Genomic DNA, 13853 nt, shown 5'->3' with positions numbered 1-13853 from the left:
TAGTCAAAGCCAAGAAATTTTCGAAGAATATCTCTGCTATCATCTAAATCTATTATCATTGTTATTTTTATTGTTATTATTATTATTCAGAAGATAAATTCTTACTCGTATGGAGTAAGTCCAACAAAGGCGCCATTGACTTGAAATTCAAGCTTCCGAAGGATGCGGTGTTCATTAGAAAGAAATTAGAAGGTAACATGAAATACGTGTTATTATTATTATTATTATTATTATTATTATTATTATTATTATTATTATTATTATTATTATTATTATTATTATTATTATTATTATTATTATGCAGAAGATAAGCCCCTATCCATATGGGAGAAGTCTTCCGCCTATTTGATTTGTGACTGCTAGCCAAAGGAATGCTATCGATACTATCATTTAAATCTAAATTACATCAAATTTACAATCGATTGGCCCTTTTACATCAAATTTATGCTCGTTCTTGATTCAGTTTCACAGAATTATTAACGGTTCCTGGTTAGAAGAATTATTAAGATAAACAAAAAAGACTGCAAGTGCTTATCTTCTTCCTTATTTGTTTTATGACTGCGAGGCAAAGAAACGCCATCAATGCTCAATTCAGTCATCTAAATCTAATTTGCATAAAATCTACACAAGTTCTTGGTTCATTTTTGGAGAATAATTAAGATTAAAAAATGTCAAAAGATTGTGATTGCGTGTCTTTTGCCCTACGTGCTCTATAACTGAGAGGCAACGAAACGCCATCAATAATATAATTAAATAAATCTAATCTATATCAAACTTAAACTCGTTCTTGGTTCAACTTTGGATAATAATTGATAAAAAAACTGTAATTATGTATGTGTCTTCTGCCTTCCTTGTGTTATGACTGCAAGGGAAGGAAATGCCATTAATTGTCAATATAATCCCCACGTAAATTTAATTTATATTAAATTTACACTCGCTCTTGGTTCAGCGTCGGAGAATAATTGATAAAAAATACTACAATGCGTTCTTCTGCCTTACTTGTTTTATGACTGCAAGGCAAGGAGACGCTCTATCTATTCCATTATTTAAATCTTATTTACAACCAATTTACACTTGTTTTTGGTGATAAAATAAAGATTGTAAACATTGGTGAAGAGATAATAGCCTGCTGCATTAAAAAGGACCCAGCCTAGACAATGTATGGTTAATAGAAAGAAAGGAAGACGAGGTAAAAGATGAAGCATTCTTGCACACTTTTATACTTTTATAAAGTTCGTTTCCTAACTGATTTCAGTGGTAATACCTATCAAAGAAAACTTCACACTTTTTAATGAGTACAACTAAAAGGCGTATCGAATAATTTTAACAGAGCTGATTTAAAAGAACCGAACTGAATTGTAGCCTGGAACAAAGATACGAAGTTATAGAAGAACTGTAACATTAAAATAGATTGATATAATGAACAGTAAACATATAGACAACGCTAAGATCTAATTGTGAAAACTAAGAATGAAACAACACCCAGCGTTGGGCCAAATATGAGACTAGGAAAAGTTTGAAGTATCTATGACGTAAGAAGACTTCTAACATTAAAATAGATTGATATAATGAACAGTAAACATATAGACAACGCTAAGATCTAATTGTGAAAACTAAGAATGAAACAACACCCAGCGTTGGGCCAAACATGAGACTAGGAAAAGTTTGAAGTATCTATGGCGTAAGACAAAACAAGCAATAGGACTACGTTGTTTACCGGTAGGGTGCGAAGTCAATAGTCTGAGTTCCCACAGATAGTTCTGCGGGCTTGCACTGAAAATGAGTATATAATACTGTTTATTGCGCAATTAATCAAGACTACCATGCTAAAATATCAATATACTATAAATTCCTCGCTATGCATCCATTTTATATGCAATGAGACCTTTTACATCACAACAATATGAAGATGGTAACAGGCACATAAGAGATAGAAAACATAGGCCCAACTTCAGACTGCTCATTTTTTTGTAAGCATGGCTAAATACGTAGAATTTTTGCATAGGTAAATGACCATCTATATACGCGTATAAGAATAATATATTTCATATACACTAGGCAAAAATACAATTTTTTTTGTGATAACTAGTGAATGTAATGATGTATTCATATCAAGCCTTGAGGTTCATCGTGAGAATCTTTTAAGGATCCTCTTACTTTAAAATATTAATATTTTCTACTAAAAGAACCTAGGGGCCCACGCCCTCAGAACTCCATTGGCAGTATAAGCATTTTTCACCAAAGTCTTCTTCTTCTGTCTTTACCGTCTAGAGAATTCTCTAGACTTTGGTACTAACAGTCGAGGCAGTCAAAATTCACAAAAACAAAACTCAAACTATGGGAGACACACCAATGAAGGAAAAGGTCAAGTCTTTAAGGAGGAATATTTTCTTTAAAATCAATGACAAAAAATGGACCTGAGAAACATAAACATGAAAATGTCTATGATCTCATGAATTCTAGATACCACAGCCAAAATATTGAGCAAGATAAACTATTTCGAAATGGAATACGCATAATTTCATTTTAGGGATGACACAAATACTTTGAACAGCCAGCAAATGAAAGCAATAATTCAAAAATTGTTTGTTATACGCAAGAGAAAAAGAGACAATGGGATAAAACTAAACTGTACACCAAACGACATTATAATGAATTAAACATAACCCTGAAAAAGAGATATACCATTTGCGAAACCACTTGTTTCGTTACGGAGAAACAAATATATAATAAAAATCATAATACTTAAATGTAACTTGTAGAAAAATAGAGAATAAATTATTAGATAACCGTAAAATGCTAAAAGATGTTATGAAAGAAGAGGAAAAACAATAGAGGGAGTCAAATATTCAATTAAGGAGGAGCCGTTTCAAAGAAGAAGAAGACGCATTCAAGTACTACTACAACTATTGTCAACAACACGTCGAAAAGCTTAAGGAATCGTTTTCCTCTATTTATTTGATTAATTCAACGTCTACTGTGGCCAAAACAGCATAAAACAACATTCAAGTGAATATCTTCATCTAAGTGAACTACCGGACACGGGAAACCATTCAAAATGGTATGAAATTAGTAATTATTAATCATTTTTTTGTCTTTTGCATGTGACACCTGAGCCTCGTATCCTGAGCCTAGAGGCCTAGGAGACCTGTTTTTACTATATAGACGGAGATTGACAGGCCAAATAAACTTGGACATTTAATTTATTCATTCATATTAGACCATCCATCCTCACTGGTACCTGGAAACGCTGGAATTTTCGAGTTGGTATCACGAATTCTCGAAAGAAATTAGGATCGCCGTTCAGTGGGCCTAGGCCTACATACCATACCCTAGGCCTATTTACGATAAAATGGGTCACGTAGACATAGGCCTAGGTTCAAGTGTAGGAAGATTCAAGTTGTTTTCGCTGATATTTGACTTTCATGAGATACCGTAGCATATTCTACTTTTTTTTGGTAGACTAAGCCTATTTTTCTAATTTAAATTTATCATATTAACAATATTTTTTAAGATGTAGGCCTAACATCCACTTACAAATTTCCTACAGTCTTCCTATATTTGTCTGAAGATCTAAGCTTAACCTAGACTAGCCTATTTATTAAGTCTAAAATGCTAGGCTAGGCTATTAATTAATATATAGCATACATATGAATATTTTGGTTGCGTAGGCCTACCAATCTTTTATTTTTCCTGTGACTGTTAGGTATTTAGGTCTATTGCTCTGGGTCAGTATTTGTTCCAACAGAAATATAAACCATCACTTATTACGTAGGATTATTCTTCAGCGTGAGCTTGAATTGGTCGTTGAAACGCGGCAAGGAGGTAGCCTAGTTAATAGGTGGCAGGAGGGTGAATGGGGGAATCTCCCCCTTAGGCCTGCTGGATTCTCCCATTCGCCTGCTGCCACCGAACACCTTGTCTTCAGCAACCATCGTGTAGCATGCAGAGTTGTGGGACAAGGTAAGGCGGTGGTAATTTCGCCTTAATTTAGTCCTGCCGATCTGTATATGATATTTAGTGTTGCTCGGGGGGGACGGGGTGGCAAAGACTCCCCCTAGCCAGGTCAGGGCATGGTCCCTGAGGCAGGTTAGAAAGGTAATTTCTGGTTAGGCCACTACACTCTGTTAAAGGTTAGGTTACTCAGGGGTGGGTCGTGGGGAGGAACCCTCCTGGCCGGGTCAGGTTAGGAGGGTAAGCCATTTTCACCTCACCCTACTCTGCATTTGCACCTAGCCATCTAGTGAGGGCATCTTACTGTGCTCCCTGTAAACTGCTAAGTTTAAACTATTGGTTTTTTTTTTTTGTTTTTTATTTTTCCTTATGGAGAGGTAAAACCTGAACAACGTTCTTTTGAGAGCATGAGCACATAAGCATACTTCTTGTCCTCTGCCTGTTCGAATCCAGACTGTTACTGTTTCTTCTGCAAGGGTGGTCCTTGCTGTCCTGATTTTCCATGCAAGGAGTGTGAAGTGGCCACCTTCTCAGTGGGAAAGGTTGGGAGTAAGAGGAGGAAGGGTAAAAAACATGCGCCACTGAGAGGGAACACCACCGAACCTTTCCAATTCCTTGTCCCCTTCCCTCTCCCCTTAACAGTGCCACACTCCTATCATGTATACCCAATCTCGCACTTATTCAGTCCCACAAGGTACAAGTGGGAAGTTGAGTGACCTCCCCACACATGCTCTTTATTGGCGAGTCAGAAGCACGCTGGCACAAAACTAAGGTCTCAATTTTAATCATCAGCCCCTTCTTATAATCTTGTAAGCGCATTATCAGCTCCCGCAAATGTTGAGGAATAAGTTGGCTAAACTGAGCGTTATGTGTTTATGGAACCAAAGTTACCCAACATTTTGTATTATAACACGTATTGATGCCTAACAGTTTCTTGCCATGTTACATCTGGGAGAGACAGCTATATTAACAAAATAAATGTTGATATGCTTTGTACCTGTACTTATCTTAATTGATACACTTTATTCTTTTCAGCCTAAAGCCAAGAAAACACGAAAGTTTGCTGTAATGAAGAAGATGATAAAGCCCACAGACACTCGCCTGTAAGTATATGTGTTGCTGTAAAACATTGTTAGATGTGATATCACCACATATGCTGTGTTCATTTTATTCATGGTAAAGTGCTTGTTATTTAATGTATGGTTGGTATTTTGATTGTTTATATTAAATATTCCGGTATTATGTTTCGGTAAGTTCTAGTAGCTGATTCAAGACAGTGTCCATATTGTACTTAGGCTGTGGATTATTGAAATCTGGTAAAGACATGTGTTTTTTTTATAATTTTGTATGGAAAGAATTTGTTTATAGAACTCAAAACTACTCTTATGAATACTGGAGGTATTTTAATATCTTGATGTTGGCACAATTTGAAAAGAAATTCACTATAAATGGTCAAATTATTGATTGTATTAAATGGTATGATAGTTGTTTTCTAATTTTGACTTTTATCATCATTACTCCAAGGTATTTTAATGTATAGCCCAAATTCATCTGACATACTTGACATTTGTCAGATCATGTGTAGATTGTGGTTGATTTCTCTGATCTTGGTGCAAAGCCTAACTAATGGTTGCAAATTTTAAGTTTTTGTTACTTCTGACAATTTCCAATTTTGAATTTGTTTGCAAAGGAGTGAGACTGGTGAAACAGAGTCTCACTCCTTTGCATGTTTCATATTGCTGTGCATTTCCCTTTAATTTGCAATGTATAATACTCGCTTATAATAATCTTTTACCACTTTTTTGGTTCAAAGTCTCCTTTGCAATATTTCTGTACATTATATTCAGGTTAACTTTTCATTGACTGGTAACCCAACTGCTTTCTGCATATTACTCAGTTGTAATGGTACTGAAGCCTTTCTATTTTTCATATTCTTATGGGTCCTTGTAACCTTCTTGTGATTCCTCCGTTACATTGAGACCTATCAGTTTAAATTGCATTAATTCTCTTTGACTCGTGGGTGCCACAAAATACTGCCTCTTTCTTTACATTATTTCTGTTGTTTTATGTAATGTTGTCCCTCATCACATCTTTTTTTTTTTATCTTGCCTCATCCGCTTTGCAACTCCAAATATTTTCCCTTTATTCTGTCCTCTTTTCTTGAGATTCTGATTCCATTCCTTCCACATCTTCCTCTGTATGTCTCATCTCTTCTTATAGAGATCTTCGTTCTCTTCCAGCTTGTCTTTTGACAGTGTATTTTAATTTCTTGTTATCTCTTTCAGGAAGGAACAAGACAGGGAGGTAAAGAAAATAAAGAAAGTCGATCCACACGAACGAAAACTTGTTGAAGCGTAAGTACTCCATGAATTTGATATATTTTTATTTTTGTATTCAAATGCACTTTTAGTAAGGAAGCATTAGCTACTGCTGAGCAGGGATAGATCAGTTGGTAATACAGTTTAGTAGGTTAACTCACAATGAAAACAAACCTGTTACTTTATAATAGGCTTTATTTCCCAATGACTGTAGTGTAATTGGGGAGGGGATCAGTGCTGATGTTTAATATGTTTTAGTTGTCATTGAGGAGGGGACATCCCTGATGCAAGAGCCCAAGTTGCAGGATTTGGCAATACAGGCAGTCCCTAGTTATCGGCGGGGTTCCGTCTCTGAGGGTGTGATGATAACCGAAAATCGCCGCTAACCGAAAATCGGCGATTTTCGGGGGTTATCGGCGCCAAAAAGCTCCGATTTTCGGTTATCGCAGCCTCTGTTAGGTATGTATCAGCGCCAATACCCAATTATCGGCGCCGATAAGTGGAAATCAGTGATTTTTGGCGCCGAAAATCGGCAATTTTCAGCGCTAGACAAGCCCCATAAAACCGGATCGCTGTTAACCGAGCCCACCGTTAACCGGGGACTGCCTGTACTGCATTCAATGCAGAGAAAGGCGGTGGAATTCTCTTCCCAACAACTCCAAAGTTGACGGGTCTCAGTTTTCTTACAAGGCCATAAAATGAGTGAAACAAGTAAGGCTAGGACCTTGTACTTGCGTGCAAATGCTGACAGATAGCTCTCAGAATCAGAACCTTGGTTGGTTGTTGAAAAGGCAAAGCAGTCCAGTGTTTCTCATGAAGGAATTACCTGTTAACAATTACAGTAACACGAAGACGTGGGACAAAGAAAAAATGGCAAGGGAGAGATTCTGCATCATCGTTCGAATTGTAAAATGCTTCTAGCCCAATAGGAGTGTGCTGGTTCCAGGAATGTGAATGCTGCTCTGTCTCCTACTTCTAAGTTGAAGGATTTGGAATAGTTGAAGACATCTAGGACGGACTAGATAGAATCTCAGTTAGTGTGAAGAACCTTATGTTTACAGGCAGTCCCCAGTTAACGGCAGGTTTTCCGCCCCCAGCCGAGCGCTGCTAATCAAAAATTGACGATAATAGCACTGACAACCCCGCTAAACGGCACGTTAACCGGTATCGGCACTGATAAACTGCTTAGCAGCGGTAATAAATTGCTTACCGACGCCGATAAACCGCTTACCGATGCCGATAAACCGCTTACCAATGCCGAAAATCGCTTACCGGCGCTGAAAATCTGGTTAATGACATTGCTAGCCAAGCGCTGTAATAGCAAAGAGATGTTAACCAATGCTGCCGGTAAGTGGGGACCGCCTAGGTATAGTACTACAAAGGAATCCATTATCTTTTAGGCAACTCAGATAGTGCCTATTGTTGGATGAGACTAACACCTATGTCTTATTACTGTGCTGTTGCTTGTGATAAAGTGAGTGTGATAATTTAAGATTTAATACAGGCGGTCCCCGGTTTCTGACGGGGTTCCGTTCTTTGCGCGCGTCGTAACCGAAAATCGTCGAAGTCGGAACATCGTCGAAAATCATCAAAAATCATAAGAAAACCTTACTTTTAATGCTCTGGGTGCATTGAAAACGATGTAAACTGCATTATTATTGAGTTTTACATCAAAAAACCTTCAAATTATGATTATTCTGCCATTTTGGGGCCATATTTCTTCCGTCGGATCGGCATTGACGACGCCGCGTCGCAACCCCGAACATGCGTCGTAAGCCTGGAAATAATTTCTGATGAATATATTTGAAAAGCGTCGTAACCTCGGAACGTCGTAAGCCGGAACCGTCGTAAACCGGGGACTGCCTGTATCTGCTAAAAAATACATCTGAACAATTCAAATTATTTAGTATTTACAGAATAGAATAATGTCTTGTAGGACAGCTAAGAAAAGAGAGCAGATCAGTTTTATGGAAAGGATTACTTTCCCTAGTTCTTATGAATGACTCTTAAATGTCTAGTATCTGTATTAGACTGGCTGATGTACCAACCATCGTAATAAAGTCAGATTTTGTAAAATTGTTCTTAATGAGTAATAAAAATCCACAATTATATAGTAAATATAATACTATGTAAAAAATCAAAGACTTTCGAACACCTAAACTGTAAAAAATCAGACTTTCGAACACCTGAACGGTGTTCCTCATCAGTTTTTTTTTTTTTTTTTTATTACTCAAATTGTTTTTCACGAAATTGTGAATCTATTAGCATTGTTCTTAATAGTGTGAACTCTTAAGACAGAATATTTGAAATTTTATAAATTTAGTTGGGAAGGATTAGTACATAAGTTGGGAGACATTCTCAAAATTATTTAGCAAAGCTAATTATATTTTCTCATATTTTTAGGTCAAAGTATTCATCAGCGCTCTTTTTCCAATACAACACACAGCTGGGTCCTCCATACCGTATTCTTCTCGATACGAATTTCATAAACTTCGCTATCAAGAACAAAGTTGATCTAGTATCGGTAAGTTTGCAAGTTGCCCATTGAATATTTGTATGCATGAATACATAAAAACATCTGTGTTTCTTTGTGCATTATACATAAAAACATCTGTGTTTCTGCATGCATTATACATAAAAATATTTGTGTTTCTGTGAAAGTAGAAACCATTGACTTATTAAGAGCCTACTGATTCGGTGCTAAGATTCAAAAGGAAGTATAATTTACAGTATTAAGGTTTTCTTGGCAGGGCATGATGGATTGTCTGTATGCGAAATGCATTCCCTACGTCAGTGAATGTGTCCAGGGAGAAATGGAGCGCATGGGAGAACGTTATCGCTTGGCGTTGAAGGTGATGAAAGATCCTCGGGTTGAGTTCCTGCCCTGTCTTCACAAAGGAATTTACGCTGATGACTGTCTCGTTCAGCGTGTTACGCAGGTAATGTCATGGTCTTTATGTTGCAAAGGTAGTGCAGATGCAGAGTAAAAGTCTGGAGATGCCATTTTAATGTGCCATTAGTGCAGTGAACCCCATAGATGGGCAGTGCTGTCAGTATACCTCACGTGTCGCACTTTAGGTATTATTTTAGGTTCTTGGCAGCATCCCTTTAGCCCCTGAGGTTCTTTTCAGCAAATCTTCTTTAGGCCCCTAACCATAACCCCTTTCATTCCTGTTACTATACGTCCATTCACATTTTCTTTCTTCCATCTTACTTTCCACCCTCTCCTAACAATTGTTTCAACACAATTTTCACTGCTCAATGACCTCATAGGTTCCAGTGCTTGCCCTTTGGCCTAAATTTTATATTCAAATTCCAAATAGCACAATGAAAATCAAGACTGCCTCCTTTCAAGCAGAATTTTCTTATTTGGTCATGCAGATTGTCATTTGATACCAGCTTTATTTATATGTGAAATCAATTTATCATCACATTATGGTGAAGTTTTAGGACCATTGTTTGGGAAGTTTTTGAATGTTGATGTTAGTAAACTTAAGAAAGGCTGCAAAGCTGTCAGGTTTTTATTTATTTCTATTTACTGGCATTTTAATTTTCATCTTTATTTGCTGTACAGGACTTGTTTGTTCCATTAGAATATGTGGACCTTTTTCACAACAAAACATTGATAATAACAATAATTAGCAATACGATTTCTAGTATGTTGTTTGTTTACGGAGGTGTTGAGATTAAAAATGCATTATAAAAAAATGTAATAGATGTACTGTTTATTTATCACAGGACATAAAACGTTGTTTCAAGCTGCCCAATATTTTTTTCTTTCATAATTTCTTTCTTATATCTATGAAGTATTGAAAAACTGTGTCTCAAAGTAGACAGTGATTGAGATTTTTTTTTTTTTTTGTTCTCTTTAGCACAAGTGTTATATAGTTGCGACTTGTGATAAGGCCCTAAAACGAAGGATAAGAAAGATTCCAGGCGTTCCAATCATGAGTGTGGGAAAGCACAAGTAAGTAGACTTCCTTGTCTTGAAATTTGCAATTCTGTACTAACTCAATAGATGACATCATTATCTTGGTCTTCAGATTTATGAAAAGTTAGCTCATTTACGGCAGAATTTACTGTATGTGAAAGGAATTCACATATACAGCACAGTAGAATTTTAAGTGGAAGCCATGTTGCTTTTTAGTGTGTTGTTTATGTTTCTTTATGAAATTCGATTCTTATGAAACTACAGAAGTCTTAGGTTATTGTGTACCTTAACTATGCTCGTCAGCATCATATATTACGAAGGAGTAAAGACATTATTCGTTTCAATTTGTTCCTGTAATTAAGGCTTTTTGTTGTTGTAAAGCTATGATTTTGTATCAGTATAATCATTAATATTCTCTTATCATTCGTACGATTCAGAGCTTCCCAACTCCGAATAGTTACTTTTCATTTTGCAATTACAGAAGGGTTTCTGCCAACTTGGTGGGGTCAGTCATTGTGCTCATAGCCTAACTGATCTGATGGTTGCTGAAATCTAGTACCAGCAACAGATATTTCTAAGAAGTTGTATTCATATGTTCTGCTGAAAAGTTTTGGAAATTCCATATAGTTCATACTTATAAGTACAGTAATGCCACTTACTGAACTTTCAGAGTTGTTCAAATTTTGTCTCATAATTGAAGAGAAATGAAAAAAGTTGTCTTTTATACTGGAGTAGGTAGAAACTGACTTTTTTTTGTGTTCACTGGTTTGAATTCCCTTTATAACCCCTCTCAGCACAAGCTGGAATCAGTTGTTGAAACTTGGTAACATGATAGTTAACTGGAGGAGATAGGTGGGTTGCAAATACCCCACTTATTTGTAGTCATAGAGCATTTTCCGTGGGCAGTGGTCCAGCTACGATGTTTTTCTACATTCAGACTGACCATATTTAAACTTCTCTCATCTTTTTTATTGTATGCAAGGAGGGTTTACTTGCTACAGGTTGCTACTGTATGATGCTGCTGGATTTTGTGTTGATATGTTTGACTGCAGTTGTACAAACCCCCAGCTGGTGTCTTGTTTGTTCAGAACTCTGGATGTTTGTGTACATTATGCCTGTATAGTGCGAGTGCAATAAAAGGTTCATGTATGGAAGGTCACTGTATTGCAATACCACTGAGTACAGTGGCAAGCTGCATGCATGTGATTGTGCAGGCACTGGGTGTTCCTGGGTCATCCAAAACCCCTGATCTGAGTGTACTCTGTAACATGTCAGTGTGCTCAGCCGTAGCTTCTAGTTTTGTTTCGACTGACCTTACAAAAGTCTGCAGGAATTTGGATGACAGTTTCAAGTGGTTACAAGTCTGCCCCAAATCATTATTCAGTGATTGGTACTGCTAGGTCATGTTGTTTGTGTCCACTGTCTCAGACCACTCGCCAGAGGAGACTGGTATGTCAGGCTTTTAGTCTCCAAGATCCTCTCAAACAAAAAAGCATCTTGCCTATGGCATTGGGATGGCATAAGGTTAGAGGTTGAATGGGTGTGTGCCTAGTTGTGTGTCGCATCTTTCTTCCTCATTCTGCAAGGCAGCAGTCAAGACAAGTCAGCACTGGACAGGCCACCATGCAGGTGGACTTCACAATCAGACATCCTATCTTGGAGTTTCATATCAGAGCAGCTCCCTTCTCTCTCCCTTTTAACAGAGGGACTGGGAAGGGGAGAAGCTGTTATTTAAACCCCTCAATTCCAGGTTGACCCATATACTGACTGCCTTCTGACCTGTGCTGCTAGTGAGAGTTGAAATACATTTCACTATGCCTGATTGTATAGGAAGTTACAGGGGTCATTGCTGCTCTGCTCATGACTGTGACCAGGAGCATTGTGTTTTCTGGTGGTGATTCAACTTGCCAGTTAGGTCAGAGACTAGCTTCCCACCTAAGGAGCAACTCTCATAAAAGGCGATGGTTTGTTTTCGAGTAGGAACAAATCACAAATTTTTAAAGTAATTTTAATTTTTCCTAGGTGTATAACCAGATCCTTAATCATGATACTCAAGGTTCTTTGCAGTATCCCTTCAGCTCCTAGTCCGAACCCCTGTCACTCCTTGTACTGTGCCTCCATTCATATTCTCTTTATTCCATCTTGTGTTCCACCCTCTCCTCACAATTGTTTCGTGGTGCAACTGCAAGGTTTTCCTCCTGTTACACCTCTAAAACATTTTAACACCCAATTTTCCTTGCAGCTTTCAACGACCTGAGAGGTCCCAGTATTTTCCTTTTGGTCTAAATTTTATATTCCATTCTATTATTGTAATACCACCTTAGCCACCCCTTCTTAGTCCCTGATATCGAAGGATAAAGTGCTTGGTGACAGCAGGTGGGTGGAGTTTAACCTTCCTCGCCCATGTCCACCAGTTGATTACCATTTTACCAAGAGCCAGTGACTGAGAAATACCCCTACATAAAAGGTACTGCTTTGTATACTTAGGAAAAATGTAAATTAAGACTTTGCTCTGTATTGAATTGCAAGATTTGCAAATGGATATACTAGTGGCGTTCCATGTTGTCTGGATGAGTAATAATTAGCTCTTGATATATGAGTAGTCTTACTGTATATGGTTTTTATTTCAGGTTTGTCATTGAGAGAATGCCAGACGCACCGCAGATGTAGACAAGGTAATTTTTCAGAAGTAGAATACTATGCCATTTTTCATTTTGACAAAAGTATCTTTTGAAAAGTGATTATAGTAAAGTACTTTTTCAGTTGTATCACTTAAAGAATGTTAGTAGTACTGATTTGCTGGAAAGAGTTTATGTGATGTATTTTAATAATAAATGTTGTTATCACAGGTGGTATATTACTTGCAACCCTGGAGGAAATCTATCATGTGTGTGTGTTAGCTATTAGGACAAGCCTTGGTTTTTCATATACTAACGCCTCTTATCCAGAATTAATTCGCCAGAGCCCTTTCCCTGAGACAAGCTTTTCGGTATATGGTAGGTGGCTTTAATCTTAGTTAATTGTAGAAGTCGATTGAATATTGAGTGTAGAAACAGATTGAGACAAGTAGCTATGGTGGTGGTTTTCCAGGATAAATGAGCACAGTTGCATTGTTCCTAAACCTCTTAACTAACCTTATAGAGTGACATCCGGATAAAAGGATAGCACAGAGGTATTAGACGAAAAGAAAATGTATAACACTGACTTAATCATACTAAGAAGGTTGCTAAATGCTTGTGTATGGTTAAAAGAGCTTGAAAATGCTTTTTCAATGAATGGGATTGTTACCATAACTGGAGGCTTAGTACTTCCTAATAGAGCTTTCTCTCTCTCTCTCTCTCTCTCTCTCTCTCTCTCTCTCTCTCTCTCTCTCTCTCTCTCTCTCTCTCTCTATACTTAGAGTATAGAAGTAAAACTCATTCTTGATTTCATACAATTCAGTCTCATGGTTTTAGTTTTCTATGAAAGAAAACTAGTATTGAGATTGCTATGTCTGTCCATCTGCGTTTTTTCTGTCCACCCTCAGGTCTTAAAAACTACTGAGGCTAGAAGGCTTTAAATTGTTTGGTTGATCATCCACCCTCCAATCATCAAGCATACCAAATTGCAGCCCTCTAGCCTCAGTAATTTTTTTTATATTAATATCCTTG

General features: G+C 37.3%; 1 protein-coding gene across 1 annotated transcript; it reads left to right on the top strand.

The window, feature by feature from the left end:
• Positions 1-2893: 2893 nt before the first annotated feature.
• Bka (FCF1 rRNA-processing protein Bka) lies at positions 2894-13051 on the top strand. Its single transcript, XM_067110865.1, has 7 exons — positions 2894-3061; positions 4990-5057; positions 6240-6308; positions 8676-8796; positions 9023-9211; positions 10145-10239; positions 12834-13051. Exons 1-7 carry the CDS (start codon positions 3059-3061, stop codon positions 12871-12873), a joined length of 585 nt encoding a protein of 194 aa, XP_066966966.1. The 5' UTR covers positions 2894-3058; the 3' UTR covers positions 12874-13051.
• The last annotated feature ends 802 nt before the right edge of the window (positions 13052-13853 follow it).

The sequence above is a fragment of the Macrobrachium rosenbergii genome, chromosome 10, assembly GCF_040412425.1.
Source record: "Macrobrachium rosenbergii isolate ZJJX-2024 chromosome 10, ASM4041242v1, whole genome shotgun sequence".
NCBI classification, from domain to species: domain Eukaryota; kingdom Metazoa; phylum Arthropoda; class Malacostraca; order Decapoda; family Palaemonidae; genus Macrobrachium; species Macrobrachium rosenbergii.
This window is presented reverse-complemented; position numbering and strand designations above follow the sequence as displayed.

Bases quoted from the DNA above. Each gene is read 5' to 3' on its own strand.
- Bka (XM_067110865.1), top strand. The intron at 5,058-6,239 runs GTAAGTATATGT...TATCTCTTTCAG, and splicing joins AAGCCCACAGACACTCGCCT to GAAGGAACAAGACAGGGAGG. The intron at 9,212-10,144 runs GTAATGTCATGG...TGTTCTCTTTAG, and splicing joins TCGTTCAGCGTGTTACGCAG to CACAAGTGTTATATAGTTGC.